This window comes from Rhinolophus ferrumequinum, chromosome 8, assembly GCF_004115265.2.
Source record: "Rhinolophus ferrumequinum isolate MPI-CBG mRhiFer1 chromosome 8, mRhiFer1_v1.p, whole genome shotgun sequence".
Taxonomy (NCBI): Eukaryota; Metazoa; Chordata; class Mammalia; order Chiroptera; family Rhinolophidae; genus Rhinolophus; species Rhinolophus ferrumequinum.
The window spans coordinates 52964757-52983211 of record NC_046291.1 but is presented as its reverse complement, the minus strand read 5'-3'; the positions used below and the strand labels follow the sequence as shown (position 1 = coordinate 52983211).

Here is an 18455-nt window from a genome sequence, read left to right as displayed (position 1 = left end):
AAAATGGATTCAACTAGGAAGTTAAGCAGGTAGTAAGTGGCGGGAGCTGGAATTTGAACCTCGATTTGACTCCAAAGTATAACCCGAATTTTGAAATAGAGTGGCTACTTTCTTATAGCACTCATTATTGGAAACTATGTTTGTATTACTCAAGTCCTTCCCTCAAAACTGGGGAAGGAGGATCACTGAATAAAAAGTCATGAGCTAGTCAAGATCAAAGCAAACCGTAGCTTACCTTCAAAGGGATGACCAAAACACACAACTCATGAAGGTCATTGTTCTCGTGTTTGTGGATTAACTAATTGTATATGCTTATTACAGTCTACAACAGGAATGAACACTTAGCAAAGTTATAAATTGTTTCTATTTATTCCCACATGTCCAAGATTATCATTTGAGGGATTATAGTTTCTTCAAATTGAAGTATAACTTTCACTTACCATGCATGATAAGGCTAGCCAAGGGCCAGGTTTAGAATATACTTTAAGCCATTTATTGGGGTAGTAAATCTTTACTAATTTGTTTTGAGTAGAAATAGAAAGAGATTTTCACTTAATTTCTAATTCTTCCATTGCTATGACTATTTGCCATTGCTATGTTGGCTTTTGTTAAATATTAAAATAGGCACAGAATCAAGTTCTTTATCACAGCTCTCTGGAGAATCATGACAGGGTTCAGTGCATAAAACAGAAGCAGAAAGGGAACAATGAACCAAAGTCTTACTCAAGGTCAGCTAGGCTAAATGCCTTAGTAGGTGTTTGGTGTTTAACATGTTTAGTTTTTATATGACCAAACAATTAAACAGTATTAGAGATTTAAAGAACAAGGTAATGATAAAATTCTGGAGTTGGCTATTTCTCATTAGAATTACTTTCTTAGATCCAATCTTATCACCCTCTAATTAGCTGAAAAATAAGTCTCTTTGTAAATAGCTTTTTAGCATAAATAACAGGTCCCTGGCAGGATCTGCATGGTAGAGTAAATACTCATTTAGAATTAGACGGACTCAGTGTATGCCTGTATCTATGAGGAATAGGATTTGTTATTAAAGGATACTGACAAAACTGTAATGCAAATGCATGACGCAAACAAATGCTGCTGTAGCATTCAAGTTTCTATATTATAATTAAGTTATAACACTGGGCAGCAGTGTTTTAGTGGTGGCCTGAATATTAAGCAAATGCACAAACCACTGTGAACACTCAGAGGATTGGCCTTCTGGTCTTTTCTCAGGTGGTATCTACCTTTCCCCTCAGATTTTCGGGAATGTTACAGATGCTACCTTATCTCATGGAATACTGATTGTGATGTACAGCTCGGGACTGGTCAGACTCTACAGCTTCCAAGCCATCACTGAACAGGTAGAAACACCTGGAATTTGCCATATTATATTTAACTTGAGGTTTGAACTGAGGTATGATGTTTTTTAATGAGATTCTTTTAAAGTAAGGCACTTGTGTAAATTTCAACTCTACAAAACTGTACAAACGCAGAAAGACAAAGTAACCTTTAATAGAGGGGTGGGAAAATAACCAGAAAGGCCCTTGAGTAAATAAAGAAATTTTCTCGCGTATGCATGGGGATTTGATTTTTTTTCTCTCTCCAGACAGCAAATAAGTAGGAGCTAAAGACACCATTTTTGTTTTGTTTTGTTTTTAGTTCATGCAACAGAAACTTGACTTAGGGTGTGCATGCAGATGGGGTGGGACTACTGGAACTGTAGGAGAGGCTCCTTTTGGCATTCCTTGTAATATTAAAATCACAGGTATGGCAACTATAGTATTTTTTTCACCTTAAAAAATAAGTGGTCCTATACATAGTTATTCATTGTATTCATCCAAATGTTTTTCTTATAATTTAATTACAAACTCAATTCATTTTACTCCCATATGACATATTCCTTGCTATTGAATTCATTGAACCGAAGGCCTGAAGATGCTGTGCCTTGCTTGGCCAGAGATCCGTGACCTTTGGCAAGTCACTTTACCTCTCTGGTCCTGATTCCTTATCTGCAAAATGATGAGTTGCAGCAAGTGATACCCTCTTTGCTCCCTTGTCACTGAATATTTTATAATTCTGTAAAATTTACTCACCTCTAAAAAGGTGTTTTCCAATGAAAGTATAATTACCATACCGTGTAAACATAAAGCTTAGACACAGAGAGAATAGCTTATTATACTTAAGGATTGACAAAGCACAAAAAAGAACATTCTACAAATATAATAAAAATATTCTATTTTAGCTTACCAAATTCAGCAGCTTAATAGAAAAGAAATCGCTATTACTGAAATGAAGCAGTGTTTGTTAAAAGAAATAAACCATGACTGACCAGAGTTCATTTTAGGAATACAAAGATGGTTTAATGTTCGCAATGAAATAAAAAAATCACAGGACTAAATTTCAAAATAAAACATTTTGTGATCCTAATATTTGTTTATCTTTATTGTTAGTTCATTAAGAGTCGTTCCTTATCATATTGAAGATGTTTCCTTTTATTTCCAACTAATAAACATATTTTTAGGTGAAACTCCAAAGGCTTTTCTAATATAGGCAGAATAAGAAAAGAATTTTTTCTATCATTATTTAACAATGTATCAACAGATCAAGAAACAGAAACAGAAGATTTAATTGTTAGAAAAGAGGTGTTCTTTTTAGTAATAAATGACAAACTATAAAAACTGAGAGTTCAATATAACCAATTAAGTTATCCAAGAAGTGCAAAATAGGTATTTAAAAAAATTACTCAAGTTTTTAAATGCATTGGACTAGCTGAATTATGCAGTTTTGTGAAAACTCAGCCTAACAATACTTTCTATATTCAATACAAATACACCAGCAGAAATCAATTAAGAATTGTAAAACTACAGGCTCTAGTGTAATTAAAATTAGTTATTTTGAAAAGAATTTCCCAAAATAGTAGCATTGTTCTAATTGAAATGCAGAGAATAAGTGTGTAAAACTAAGAACAGGGTGATAAAGACAAAGCTCATAGAGCCTAAAGCATTGTGCCATGGATTAGGTAGGTCCCTGTTTATAGAAAGAAGACTGGATTTGGGGTCAGAATCTTGATCTGCTAGTAGTAAGAGTGATACCTGACTGCTAACTGGTAGTGTGATGGTGGATAAATTACCTGACCTCTCTGGGCTTTACTTTTCTCAACTTTAAGATAATGTTTGAAAATTTGATCTGTGATATCACTTATCACTATAAAACAATATACAAGGTGTGATCACAAAATAAGGTGAATGTTTAAATAAAAAAAAACTATTACAGTAAAAGACTTAATCCTCCTCAAAATACTCCCCCTCGCTTTGAACACACTTATCCCATCCTTCTGCCACTTTCTGAAGCAGTTCTGGAAGTCGTCTTTCATGAGTGTCCTTACTTCATTCTCCATCATGACAACGCTCCGTGTCATATATAGCTTCTGGTACGGCAATTTCTGTCAAATGAAAACATTACAGTGTATTCTTACCCACCTTATTCACCGGGCCTGGCACCGTGTGACTTCTGTCTCTTCCCCAAAGTCAAAATGACCATGAAAGATAAACGTTTTGAATTGATTAAGGACATCGAGGCAGCCACGACCGCACAACTAAAGACATTCACGGAAGAGGACTTCCAGAACTGCTTCAGAAAGTGGCAAGAAAGATAGGATAAGTATGTTTGAAACGAGGGCAAGTATTTTGAGGGGGGATTAATGGCAATGTATCTTTTACTATAATACACTTTAATTTAAACATCGTATTTTTTGGTCACATCTTGTAAATTGGTGATTTCAGGTATTTGGCTAAGAAAAGTAGCCTGTTTTATTGGAAAGTTTGAATTTTTTTTCAATCTATAGAGAATGAAATCCTTTTTGTCTAAATTTGTTTTTTCGGATCATTAAGGTTTGTACAAAATAATATTCATTTTAACTTTTAACTTTCTTTTAGTGCAAAGCAGTTCATTTTTATTAAAGAAAAATTAGAAAGTAAAGGTAAATGAAATTTTAAAAAGTTAAAACACTCATAGCCCTCCTGTATGGAGTTAATTGTAATCATCTTAGTGTGTTTTTATTCCTAATCTTATAATGTTTATTTCTATGTGCCTAAAACCAAAAAGAATCACACTATAAATACTCTTTCATAGCTTGCTTTTTAATAAATCAACTCTGTTGAGGTATAATTTACATGCATTTAAATGCACTCATTTTAATTGTATAGTTTAAATTCTACCAAATGTATACACCCAGGAAACCACCACTACAATCAAGATTTACAATCTTTTCATCACTCCAAAATGTTCCTCTGTGCTGTTCCCAGTTTCCTCCCCAAACCCCAGCCTTAAGCAACCAATGATGTTTTTTTCTTATAGATAAAATTTATATTTTCTAGAGTTTCATGTAAATTGAATCATTTTATGTGTCCTCTTTTGCCTGACTTCTTTCACTCAGCATATTATTTTTGAGATTCATTTTTTACTGCATTTTTTGTAGACCAATTCTTCAATGTTAATATGTCACATATATTAATTTCCACCTATTCCATTATACTATTTAATAGATGGTCTTGTGAAAACAATAAAGCTGGAGTCTTATCTCACTCGTCATACCAAAATAGTATATGGATCAAAGATTTAAAAGTTCTATAAGAAAACTTGGGAGAATCTTTTTATTTCAGTGTGGGGAAGACCTTTATAAGTATAACACAAAACCTAGAGCCATAAAAGAAGAATTGATAACTTTGGTTATATAAAAATGAAAGTTCTATATAGCAAAACAAACAAAAACACACACACAACATAAACCAACTCAAAAATCAAACAACAAATGGGACACATTTGCAAAACATATTATAAAGTGCTAAGGTCCTTAATATGTGAAGAGGTCAACAGATCAATAAGAAAAAATGACAACACAACGAAAAAAATGAGCAAAGGATATTGTGCAAAAGAAAAGGAAGTATAAATGGCTTTTCATTAGAAAAGGGCAAAGCCCAATGTCACTGATAAGAGAAATGCAAATTAAAATATTTATAAAATATGTCCTTTCAGAATCTCAAATATCAAAAAGTGTTACATAACGGGGTTGGTGAACGTATAGAAGAGGCACTTTCATTTACTGTTGGGGCCCTTTATGGAAGACAATTTTGTCAATGTGTATGAAAATTTTAAATGCATATGCCCCTTGAGCAATTCCATTTCTAAGAATTTATCCCAGATATATTCACACATGTACAAAATAACAAATGTAACTATCCCCTATACAGTAGTACCTCGGTTTTCGAACATCTCAGTTGATGAACATTTTGGTTTATGAACGCCGTAAACCCAGAAGTAAATACTTCGGTTTTCAAACATGACTCAGAAGTCGAACATGGGCACGTGGCTTCCGCTGAGTGCAAGATCCTGAGGCCTAGCTGTCGTCTGTTTTCGAACATTTCAGAACTCGTGGTTTACGTTAGAAAACCGAGGTACCACTGTATTTTAAAACTACAGAAAAATTATATCCTATTATAGCCATTTTTCTCATAAATAATAAACCATCATTTTGTACACTTTAGGTTAAAACTCCCCTTTGAAGTATTGACCTGTCACACTCAGCATTATGATTAATAACAATTATATTGTTTTAGTTTTTAATGCTTTTCTTCACAGTGTGGACAGTAGGAGCCCCTTTTGCTTGCTCCTTATTCTTTTAGCATGACCCTGACATCCTTGTAAATATCCTTCATAGCAACAAATGGATGGTTCACACCTATTTCCTCACCACAAGATGTGGAATCAGCTACTCTCTGAGAATTTCTAGGACATTTTTTAAATATTGAGAATAGTATTAGAGATCAAAATTTGGGCTCTTAGAGTTGGTGGGGACTCATCAGAGTTGTGATGAGCATAGTCTGCTGCTACTTCTGGGCCATTTTTCGCAATTGCTGGGAAAACTTTTTAAATATATCTTATAGCATTGATTTTTTAAAATTTTGAATACCTTTTTTATATTCTCTTTAACATATCTACTTCATATTTTAACCCCAAATTCAAACTTGAGTTTTATCTATCTATATATCTATATATACATACACAGATATACATAGATTTACAGATATATATATATATATATAGATGTATATATATATCTAGATATAGATACCGTGTTTCCCTGAAAATAAGACCTAGCTGGACAATCAGTTCTAATGTGTCTTTTGGAGCAAAAATTAATACAAGACCCAGTATTATATTGTATTATATTATCATATTATAAGACCGGGTCTTATGTTAACTTTTGTTCCAAAAGATGCATTAAAGCTGATTGTCCGGCTAGGTCTTATTTTTGGGGAAACACAGTATATATAGATACATATATCTATAAATATATATAATATATAGATATGTATTTCTTATTTTTCTCATCTACCATCATTTGGTAGCCACCATATTATCACATATATTTATATTCTTCATAATTTACCTACTGATGTCCTTTGCCCATTTTTCTATTGAGGTGTTCATATTTTTCTTACTACTTAAAAAGACCTCTTTATAAAGAATATTACCCTTTTTAAAAGGTTAAAAAAAGAACATCTTAAATATATTTGATATGTTTATATCTGTCTCTTCTTTCTCCTCAAGATTGTCAGTTTATGAACTCATTTTTCATTATTTGCTTTTTTCCTGTGTACAGTTCTAGGTAGTAAATGGTCATTATGAAAAGGCCTAACAAAGCACACATTTCTGTATGTAACATGACTCTTGAGTGAATGGTTTCCCTAAGACAAGCCTCTTTACTGCCAGTGGTGGCCTCATAAACCAAAGATTAAACTCTCAAGTTAAAGAGGTAAACATAGGAGTCATAGATTAGTCACCTGCCCAAACCACGTGGTATTTCCCAAGGGCTGCTCAAAAGGAATTCCTCTCTTCTAGAGCTGCTGCACCTTCCACTTACGCATTTCTCCAAAAGTAAATCTTTTAAACGCTCTACCTAAAATTAATTGCCATCAAAGACGACTAAGAAGTACCAACAAATAATAGGCATACCTCAGAGATATTTTGGGTTTGGTTCCAGACCATTGCAATAAAGCAAGTACAGGCACAAGTCAGAGGTATTGTGAGTTCAGTTCTAGTCCACTGAAACAAAGCGAGGGTCGCACTAAAGCGAGTTGTAATTTTTTTTTAATAGTATTATTATTTTTTTTAATTTATTGGGGTGACAATGGTTAGTAAAATTACATAGATTTCAGGTGTACAATTCTGTATTACATCATCTATAAATCCCATTGTGTGTTCACCACCCAGAGTCAGTTCTCCTTCCTTCACCATATATTTGATCCCCCTTACCCTCATCTCCGACCCTCCACCCCCGAATTGTAATCTTTTTGCTGGTAGAGGGTCTTGCCTTCAGTTTATAAACACAGACACACACACACAGACACACACACACACACACACACACACACACACACAAACCTGTGAAGCATAATAAAGCTAAGCACAATAAAATGAGGTATGCCTATATTTCTTTTATGATGAATCTCCAGAAGACAATGACTGGATGTCTCTAAACTACCTTAAAGTTAACTTGTCTAATTATCATAATTGTAGTAACAGCTATGCTTTAATAAAACTTACACTGTGACAGGAACTATCCTAAGCGGTTACATTCAATGTGACTAATATCACTTCTGCACTGGAAATCTCAAGCCTAATCTCAAGACTAATCTTGTAAAGTTTGCTAAGTAACCTGGTAGTCTAGAATATGAAAGATGTCTTCCTCACATTCGAAGGAACTAGTAGACTTAATTACCTTGTAGGATTGTTATGAGAGTTAGAAATAGTATGTAACCGAGTCTTGTACGTAGCAGATGTGTAGTTATTGGCAGCTGGTTTTATGGGGCGTACTATGTCATTTTTGCCATCATAAGCACCTTCAGCCCACTTTTTATCTCCACTCATCTACATGTCACACATACCCTGAAAACAGATGTCTAGAAAGTTGACTCATAGGCTAACATTTATTTCCTACCAGCTTTCTCCTTTCTTAGCAATAAGCCTCTCTTGATTGTATCTTACTTCCTTGAACATAGTAATTTTTCATTAATGGAAACTCATAGATGATGCATGCATAGAGAGGTTGAATTAGTTCATGAATGTTCCATGGCTACCAGAACAGAGATAGCTAATGAATTCCTTTTGCCCATCTCTGTAGACATGCCACCACTGCTCTTTGAGGTATCCTCCCTGGAGAACGCCTTTCAGATTGGAGGCCATCCTTGGCACTACATCATCACACCTAATAAGAAGAAACAGAAAGGAGTTTTCCATATTTGTGCCCTTAAAGACAATTCCTTGGTAAATCATGAATGATCAGACCTTTTAGTGGTAAATTTGTATCAGAACTTCTCTCTCCTCTTCTTCTCTAATGGTCCACGTTCCTAAGAGTTACTTTTTAATGTTTGTGTAATTTGTGAACAATGTATATTACAGAAAAATACAAAGAGTATAGCAAAGGCTTGTGTGTGCTACCCAGAATTTTAAAACATTAACACTTGAAAATTTTCAGGACACCAGAGATATCTTAGGTTTTTTTTCTTACCAGTCTCTCAGCAAGGGATCCCATGCAAAACATTTCTCAAACTCTGTAGTGGAAATCATTGATGGAATACGTTCAGGCTGTCTGCCTCAGAAATTGCTGGTGGAATGTGATGTTGGTTCTGCTTTTTCACGGTTTGTTGCTATTTGCTTTACAGAACACAATCAGGTAGAACTCTAATGGTCACAATGTCAGCATTGTGAATTTTCAAGGATATTCTTACCATGGCAAAATAGAAAGAAATGGTACATGGTAAGGCAATAGAAATTTCCACCTGTTGAATTAATTTTTCTTCACTTAAAAAAATGATTTAGGCATTGATTTATCATTTAATCAACATTATTTAGCACCTACTGTATGCCAGACATGGCTGGGGACACGTTCCCTTCCTTCCCCTTCCTTCCACTTCCTCAAAGCAAACGTGTACATAAATTAGATGCTGTCTGTTAAGTACAGTGATTGACATTTAAGTGCTAAAGAGTGAGTGTGCAGAGGAGTGGGTTCCCTCTTTGTTTTGTGTTGCTGACTTACTGTCCTTTATTTCTGGAACCTCTTGATATATCAAATAAATTTACTTTTTCTGCGGCAGACTCAACTTATTCCACACCCATCTTCTCCTGAGCAGAGGATTTTGCTCAGTCAGTCACTGTTGGATCTAGTGGTTTTTATAGTCACAGGTCACCTTTCACCAGGCTGAAGACGAACACAGTCTCGGGTCCATTTATCTATTTCCCTTGATATTGTGGCCACCATGGAACACCGTACAGTGTCTTCCAGTTTTCTTTTTGTAGGAGCATTGTTCCCTTCCATTTTCTCATTTACCTATCACAGATGGCAGCTCTGGTGTGGCCCATCTGAATGACATCCTCTTTTACAATGGACTCTCTTGGGGCAGTTTCCTGCTGTGACAAGTGGTGTGATTTGATTGTTCTCCTCCCAGCCAGTGGGCATCCTTCAGCCACTAGGACCTGTCACATGTCTTTTTAATTTAACTTTTCCTTCCAGTCAAACCCTGCACAGTTCACATTTCAGATATTTAGTACATAGTCTTCTTAAATAAGAACTGATAATACATACTCTTTCGTGTGTGTGTGTGTGTGTGTGTACATGTCTATGTGTGTATAAAATAGCCTTCAACATCTATATCAAGCATGCCTGTTAAGTACTCTCTTATAATAACTGATTATAACATTTAGTCAGGTTTGTATTTCAACGTATTTATAAATAATTGCCCAGTCCAGCGGAAGTTTTGCCAGACAGCTTTGTTGCAGTGACATTATCTTAGTGATGCATATGTCCATTACCTTCCCACCTATCAGTCAGAAGAGTACATAACCCCAAACCACATGCGCAGCCGAACTGAAGAATTCAGAAAATGTTTCGTAGCTTTCAGTTAAACTGAGCTTTAAAATCTAGCATTTGAACAAATAATAAAAACTACAGAATCTGGTAATAATGCTGCCTAGAATTTAACACAAAGAGAGATAATGTTTCTTTTGCATGTTATAGATACTATAATAAAGAGAATAGTCTCCTAAAGAAAGATTCGCATAGTAGTTACATGTTTTATATTAAACAAAGGAACATCTGGAGCTATTGCCATCATGGACACATTGATCTCAATAATTGCATTGATTTTCTTATATGTGAAATGTAATAATAGCACCACTGCTATTAGAAATTATTAAGATACTTATAAAAATTCTAGAAAAATTAAAGCTCATTCTCGAATTTGATACATAAACTGTGTTAAATTCTACCTTTTTTAAAAGCAAGCCCTATGGGTGGACAGTTAGCTCAGTTGGATAAAACATGGTGCTGATAACACCAAGGTTGGTGGTTCTATCCCCGCATGGGCCACTGTGAGCTGTGCCCTCCTTAAAAAAAAAAAAAAAGAAAGCCTGCCCTGTGAAGCACTTGTGGTGTAGCCCCAGCCTACTTCTCCAGTCTCACGGCTGGGCACTATACTTCTCAATTTAACTTGCCATCAAGTTAAACTGCTGCTCATGTTTATGCACATACTTGCTGTAAGGATTACCACTGCTGTGTTTTTTATTTTTCTGCTTCTTTCTAGCCATTTTCTGCTCATCCTGTAAGGCTCAGTTCAAGCTTTTTCCTGTTCCTGAAATTCTGCTCACCTGGGTTGGATGCTTGATAGCATCCTGTATATGACTCGATAACTTTGTTTTCTCCAATGCCTTATTATTCTGTTTATTTTTTGCCTCTCCTCTTGACTGTGAGCTTCTTGATGGCAAGGACTATGTTAAATTTGTGTCAGTCCAAACACCTAGTGTGATACCGAAACATAGTATTCTGTCAGTGTATGCTAATGGAATTAATACATTACAATTGCAAAATCTTTTGAGTATCAAATAGGAAAGATGCTATTATTTCATTTTATATTGGAGAAATTAAAGAAATTAAATGATTTGGTTTAGTAAATCTAGTGAAGTTCATGTATCCATGTTGGTATTAGTTCCCAGTGTTCCTGTGTATAAGGTAAAACATTTATGTAAATATGTGATCACATATGGAGGTGTCTTTCTCTTTGTTTTTATGTCTAAATATACTACCGTGAAATAAACCTCTCAGCTTGCCTTAAAGGCTAGGCAATATTAGATCATTTACTTACCATTAGAGTTTAATATCTGACTTGTCAAAGGAGATTATATGACCTATGTCTGGGATTTTAGGTTTGGATGCATGTTTATTTTCGTGCTACCCACTCTTCTGATTGACAGATTGTTGAAGATGGGGAAGGGAGGAAGAAGTTGTAAGGGACTGCATGTGCATAATTCTGGCAGAGTTATAATGGAAAGTCCATGAACTTTGGAGTCAGAGCTACTGTTTAGTAGGTACAAAACATTGAACAAATGATTTATCTTCTTTGTGTATCAGTTTTCTCATTCATAAAATGGAGATAACAATATATGCTCTGAATGTCGTTAAGATCAAATGAAGTAGTGATTATTGAATGTCTAATGCAATGTCTAACAGAAATTAAGTACTTGAGATATGGTAACTTATTACATGTGAGGTATAATGTATGGTATAGGCTAGATCTATGAAATTTCTGAATTTAAATGTTCTGGATTTCTCAAGTTTAGAGTGTCCTAATTCAGCCCTTATACACAACTGGTTAATATTTTCTCTTCCCTGTACCTTTGACTTACTGATCTATCACTGATGTTAGATTTGAAAAATTATTTTATTTTTATTTTCAATATTTTTTTCCAACTTCAGGCAAAAAATGGGATCCAAGAAATGGAATGTTGCTCTCTAGAATCTGATTGGATCTATTTTCATCCTGATGCTTCTGGTAGAATAATACATGTTGGCCCAAATCAGGTCAAGTGAGTATTTTCATTAGTTACTTTAAAGTTAAAAGTAGCTTTTGATAGTATTTATTGGCATCTTTATTTTTCCCAGCTAACTATTGAGCCAATTATGGAAATAATTAACTGCTTATAGGGTGCTTTCTCAGAAACTGGCATCTAGAAAACCCGACTTTATTCTTTTACCCTCATCATTGTTGTTTGAAAATATTGCATTTGAATAACTTCTTTGATGGATGATATATGAGTGAAAGACAATGATACATTAGTTCGTCCTCATCAGGTCTTAAATCTTCAGGATTAAATAGAAGGAAGATGATTTGTTCTTTGTTCTAAATGACAGCCATACCATAGGAGAAGTAGCAGATTTTTTGAAGTAAACCTTGTTTGGCTTTGTATACCCACATCTTCCAGAGTCGTCCTCTCCTGCCTTGAAACGTTCTTCATTTGACTTCCCTGACACCACAGTTCTCCTAAAAGTTTCCCTCTGTCTGTGATTTATCTTTCTTAGTAGACCTTCATGGTTTTCTTTTACTCAGTTTAATTGGAAGATATCCTCAGGACTTGGACCCTCTTTTCTTCTCACTCTTCCTGTTTCTTCTTACAAGATTCTATATTCCCTTGGCTTCAAAGATGATGTATACACCAAAACTCCAAAACTCCAAAAGTTATATCCTAGCCCAAACCTCTCATCTAAGATCATGCCAGAAATCTGGAATCATTCTTGGCACTTTCTTACCTTCTTGTCTTTCATCAGTGTTCATATATGTAAACATTCACGTGCATTCTCTTTCTCTCTCTCTCTCTCTCTCTCTCTCTCTCTCTCTCTCTCTCTCTCTCTCTTTTTCTTTCTCTCTCTTACACACGCATGTGCATGCATACACACACACCATATATTCTGTCAACCGAGTTTATTTTGCTACTAAATATTTCTTGAATCTGCCTTTCTGCCCTTGGCCACTGTCACCATCTTGGTCAGACCATTGCCATCACTAACTGGGACTACAGTAACTTACTATAGGACTATTTACAGGACCTCAAGAATCCACCTTTGCAGTCTTTCATTCTGTTTTCTTAGCAGCAAAGAGTGATGTTTAGAAATATTAACAAACACAAAACCATAACCATGGTGAATGCTGCTTTAACCTTTGTATGGTTTCTTGTTACTCTTGGCATGGCCTAAGAGACTGTCCTCCTCAGTTTACTTCAGTCATGCCCTCTCTTCAGAAAGTTGAAGGCTGCTTCCCTCTGTTTGGAGTCTGTTTCCCCTACCTTTTCTCCTGCCTAATTTCTACTCATGTCTTATGCACCAGCTGAAATTCCCTTTTCACAGAGTCCTTTCCTGATATGCTCCCCCACATATTTTCATTGCACCACTATGTAATCTTCCTCTGTAGCACTTATAACAATTTTAATTAATTATAAGTATTTGTGTGATTATCTGTTTAAATATCTAGCTTTGGAATCATGAACTCTCACACCTGTAATCCCGGCACGCTGGGTGCTCAGTAAGCATTTGTTGAATAAGAAGGGCAGTGTCTGCCTTCTTTATTCTTTATGCTTCATAATAATTAGTCCACTCTGGGTAAGAAGGATGACTGGACTTCATGAAATAAGATTATGATATTTTATCAAAAGTCTTAAAAACTGTGAATCGGCTTTAGTAAACCTTACTTTTAATGTTTGTTACCAGCTATCTCTTAATAGTAGTTTGAGTTAAGAAAATAAGGTCCACAAAGAGTGTGTGCTCTTCTGCCAGGTTTAAAAAATAGGCACTTTTAAATATTGGCACTAATTAAGATAACTGTTTGAGTAATTTAAAATATAATCTGATCTCTGTCTCTGGAAAACTCTAAGGCCTCTGCCTCTTCCTGGCCACAGTACTTGCCTCTCCCTTCTGCCCTCTTTGCCTGCATCTTAGGCTTTAAGCTTTGAGAACATTCTGCTTTTGAGGCTTGTTAGTGCTGTGAAGAGATTTGTGTGGGTAGTGAGCAAATTATTTTACCTTGCTTAATTGGCTTGACCCATTAGGCCATTTGCACTCAGAAAATCCAAGTCTTTAAATGCAATCCTAAGAAGAAATAAAAGTTTTAAGTCAGTTGCAATTTTTAAATATTACTCTATCATGAAAACTCTTAGTTTAGGCTTAGTTGCTAATCCAGCCTGTCTTATAGTTAACTCTTGAGTGTTGTTCACTGAGATCTCATTCTAAATTTAAAAATAAAAATGCAAATATCTACAGGCATTTCTAGGAGATATTGTGGGTTTGGGTCCAGACCACCGCAATAAAGCGAGTATTGCGATAAAGTGAGTTATAATCTTTTTGCTGGTGCAGGGTCTTTGCCTTCAGTTTGTAAAAAATGCCACATCTGTAGAGCACAATAAAGCGAAGAGCAATAAAACTAGGTATGCTTGTACTATAAGGCCATTGTTAAAGCTGAAACGATAAAGAACTGCCAGCAGGCTGGCAGGAATGAGGTTCCTGAAAGTAACTTTCGTTAAGCCAGTTTGGAAGATGGCTTAAGCCTGAGCGAGCTGCTTCACTACCTACGTCAGTAGCAGCTCCTACGTTGTCGCAGTTCCTATGTTTTTGTTTAATAAAATCTCTGATGAAAGAGTTTATGGACACCTAAGTGATTAGACATTATTATTTCAGACTAATCAGAAGGGGAGGAAAACTCAGTGTTGTTACTATATTTTTCATTTGTTGAGTTTCATTTCAGTAGTTCAACTTTGACACTATGATGGTACATTGAGGTCTTAAGTTCTTAGAATCCTTTTTTCCCTTTTCAGAGTTTTAAAGCTAAATGAAGTAGGAAATAATAGTGCCCAGCACCAGATCTCTGAAGATTTTGTCATTTTGGCCAACAGAGAGAACAAAGTAAGTCAGGAGTACTTTAAAATCTTTTTATATCATTGTCTTTCTATATAAGAGCGTAAGACTGCAGATGAGTTTGCCTTGTAATGTGGTGGAGAAGGACAGCACGATCCTCTAAATGTCTGTTCACTTTTGTTTACATGGGTAGCTGGTCCTAGTCCTGTGTGCACACGAGATGTGAAGAGAGCTGATTATATTGACTTTATCTTTTGCTTATTTCTATTTCCTTTCTGGTTTCTCTTTAAGTTTTTGTTGATGAATTATTGACCTTTAGGTTTAATTAATTGTGAAAATTTGGAGTAAGTTGGGGTAGATATAAATCTTTAAAAACCACATACCGTGCTTTAACTCCAAACAGGTCTTTTTCTTTAGCAAACAAAATTAAGAACATGAAGAAAGGCATGCAGAGGGAAATTTCCAAAAGCAGATCTACTCTGTTTGCTGTACTCTGTTTGCTAAAGCAAAATCAGAAGGGCAAGTGAAGTAACATATCTGTAACTTTTGTATTTATTCTTACCTAGCTCGGTATTTTTTTCCATTAAAAACTTTTCTGTAACAGTATTTTGACTGATTAGAAGATCAGAAATCTGATTCAGAATTTTCTCAATTGAGGAAAGAATTGTGGATGTTGGAGAAGCATTGGTTAGTTCTACCAAATTTATTAATGTGATTTTGCTATTAACTACATATAATGAATGATATCTTTTTATTTGTCTCCATATGATAGAAAGAAAACTTACCCACTATTACAGCTTCTGGACGGGTGGTAAAAAAAAGTTTTAACCTTCTGGATGACGACCCAGAACAAGAGGTATTACTTTAGCCAGAGATAACAAACCAAACTATTGTGTACTTACTCTTTGGTTTTTAAATGATGCTTTTTAGACCCTGGGGTAGAGATTGGGGGTGAGCTCCATCCAGGCTTAGTTAACAGGACTATGCATGCTATTTCCACCAGTGCTTCCCCATTGTCCTCTCTTTTTATATTGAAATTATTCATAAGATTTTGTTTGCAGAAATGTTCATAGAACTGAAATAATTTGAAAATGCCACTAGCTTATTGTTTTGTTGATATGCGCACTTTCTAGGGAACTCCCTTAATAGATATGAACTCCCTTAATAGAAAATTCTTGAGTTATATCCTGATGACTTTATAGCTTTTGGCTGATTTTTTACCTACTAGACGTGGACGTGTTTGTTACTGTTCATGGGCCGGGGAGGAGGGTGTGACGTGGTAAATCACCCAGCCTTTGACCTCAGCCTGGCATTGCTAGTCACTGAGCTAACACAGGTTTATTCTTTTCTGTTAAAGATGCATTCAAAGTTCTTTTGAAATCAACAGTTGTCATGCTTTAAATATATAATCATTGCATATATACTAAATCCACTTAGACCATAAAACTATATTGTTTCTGTGATGATTTCTAGGTAGAAATATTAGAGTAGCCTTCTAAGGATAGTTTTTGAAAAATTTAAATAAAAGATTGGAGGTGGCTCAGTATGTGGCTACTCTCCATAAAGGAAAAATATATACTTATTCTTTTAAACCATAGAAGTCTGTTGAGAACAAAGCAGAAAGTTCTCAATCCTGTATGTGAAACTATATTCAAGAAAGACATACTAAAATTACCAAAAGGTAGCAAGAATAATTAAGGCAAAAGGAGGTTGAGGCAAAGAGAGATACTCTATATCATGGGATTCAAAAACAAAAACTTCTAGCCTATAAAGAAAAAGTTGAAAAGGTTTGTGACTAAAATCTATAAAGCACTGACACCCATGCAAGAAGTCACCCTTTGAATTTTGACCAAAGTGAAAATTAAGGCAAAAAAATTAAGTAAAAAGGAATCCTGGGTAATAAATCTATGTAAATTTTTATGTCGTAGATGGTAAAAGCAAAAAATATAAATGGAGTAAAAAGCAGTTTAACCAAATGTAAGTGGAGGATTAATATGTGGTGATTAAGAGAAACTTTCTCTGCCTGCCAAGATGTGTCTGTCTTTCTGTGTCCATCCCTGGATGGCTGGACACAGATCTTCTTCCCCTGGGAGGTTGCTGGAGTCCCAGGTTTTCTTCCTTGAGACAGAGTTCTGGGGTTAGGTTTTTCTCCCTTCAGTCTTTACCATCATTAATCATTTCTAACATTTCTTGTCTCATTCCTGTTCTGTAGATTGGATTTCAGTTCCTAATATTCTCCCTCAAGAATAAGCAGCAGTTTTTTTTTTGTTTTTTTTTTTTGCTTTCTTTAGGGAATTAAAAAAGGTTTTCTAAAAAAAGGATGGCAAATTGTATATGATGGGCTATCAGCTCTTCTTGAAATGACTTATGTTTTTCTGGCATAAGAACCTTCTGAGCATAGTGGCCCGTCTTCCTGTTTCAGAACTGAGCTCTGTGTATTTGGTCTTATCTGGGAACCAGTGAACACATATCAGAGACAGCAGTTGAATATGTCTTTTGAATTTGGAGAAGCTCTGAATTGTTGTCATAGTAGAGAATTTCATTTGTACTTGGGCTGAGATCTACATGGACTCGGTTCTGTTTTGTCACAATCTGTAGGATACTGCTTAAGGCTTCAAAATCTTGGGACTGGTGTTTTTACTAAGTGTGTAAGTAGACACACATTTCTCCCTATGTTCTCACCCATTCATTCTTCTTGCTACATATAAGTAATAGAATAGTTAAACTACAAATGTAGAAATAATCCTAGCTGAATAACTGGACTTGCCCCCCTTTTTCTCTGCCTTATCTACCTATTCCCCGAGACTTTCAAGATTGTGGACTATGAAGACGAGTTGGATTTGCTTTCTGTGGTAGCTGTTACCCAAATAGACGCTGAAGGAAAAGCTCACCTGGATTTCCACTGTAATGAATATGGAACTTTACTGAAAAGCATTCCACTAGAGGAGTCATGGGATGTGGTGAGTAGAGTCCATGGAATACCAAGTTGGAAGAGTTCTCTTTATAGGAGACATTTACTGGAACTGACACTGTGTTTGTGTCAGTCCAAACTCACCTAGACCAATAACCACATGAAAGAGGTTACTGGACTACACACAGAACAAAGCGAGTACTTCTTAAGCTTTCCTCCTCAAAGGACTAGAGGATGTCATCTTACCAGTAGCCTTAAAGATAAAGCTTTATGTTTTTTCCTGAGACATGCTATCTACTTCCTTACCATAGTCCTTGTTTTTCCCCATTCTATAAGTTTGGTAATGTTTTAAAAAATAAAAGTATACTGCATTGAATCCCCACAGTTATTTAGTAGTTATCATTTCTAAGCATGTAGCATTTCCAGGACTCTTGGAAGCGTTTGTCTGCTCTTCTGAGTATTATAGAATATAAAAGTTCTAAAGACTAAGAGACATTATTTTACCCAGTCCTTCTTTCATCAATGGAGAACCTGAGAGGTTCAATATCTTACCCACAGTCACACTGAGACACTTGTAGCGTTGGCAATAGAATCTGGATGTTTACACTCCTAGGCCAGGGCTCTTTTCGTTCTCCACATTTTGTGTCATGTTTTTCTCTTAAGTAATCGGCATATCCACAAATAAGGAAAAATAAGCCATTTCTGGCAGCTGTTTTCCTTCCAAGTGTTTATTGAAGATCCCTAGCACAGGTGCTATGACAGTTTAGTGACACACAAGTGCATGTGGTTTGTATGAAGAGGAGATTCCAT

At 35.4% G+C, this 18455-nt stretch overlaps 1 protein-coding gene across 2 annotated transcripts in view; it reads left to right on the top strand.

Annotated features, from left to right (window-relative positions):
• The window catches only part of DCAF17 (DDB1 and CUL4 associated factor 17), a 34783-nt gene that overhangs the window by 11732 nt on the left and 4596 nt on the right, over window positions 1-18455 (top strand). The window contains exons 7-13 of one of the 2 annotated variants that reach the window (XM_033112709.1): window positions 1257-1361; window positions 1660-1765; window positions 8183-8325; window positions 11810-11919; window positions 14695-14782; window positions 15507-15590; window positions 17548-17694. In XM_033112709.1, the coding sequence (XP_032968600.1) occupies window positions 1257-1361; window positions 1660-1765; window positions 8183-8325; window positions 11810-11919; window positions 14695-14782; window positions 15507-15590; window positions 17548-17694 (783 nt within the window). Of the gene's footprint in view, window positions 1-1256; window positions 1362-1659; window positions 1766-8182; window positions 8326-11809; window positions 11920-14694; window positions 14783-15506; window positions 15591-17538; window positions 17695-18455 lie in introns of both variants that reach the window. The other variant, XM_033112708.1, reaches the window with a different exon arrangement.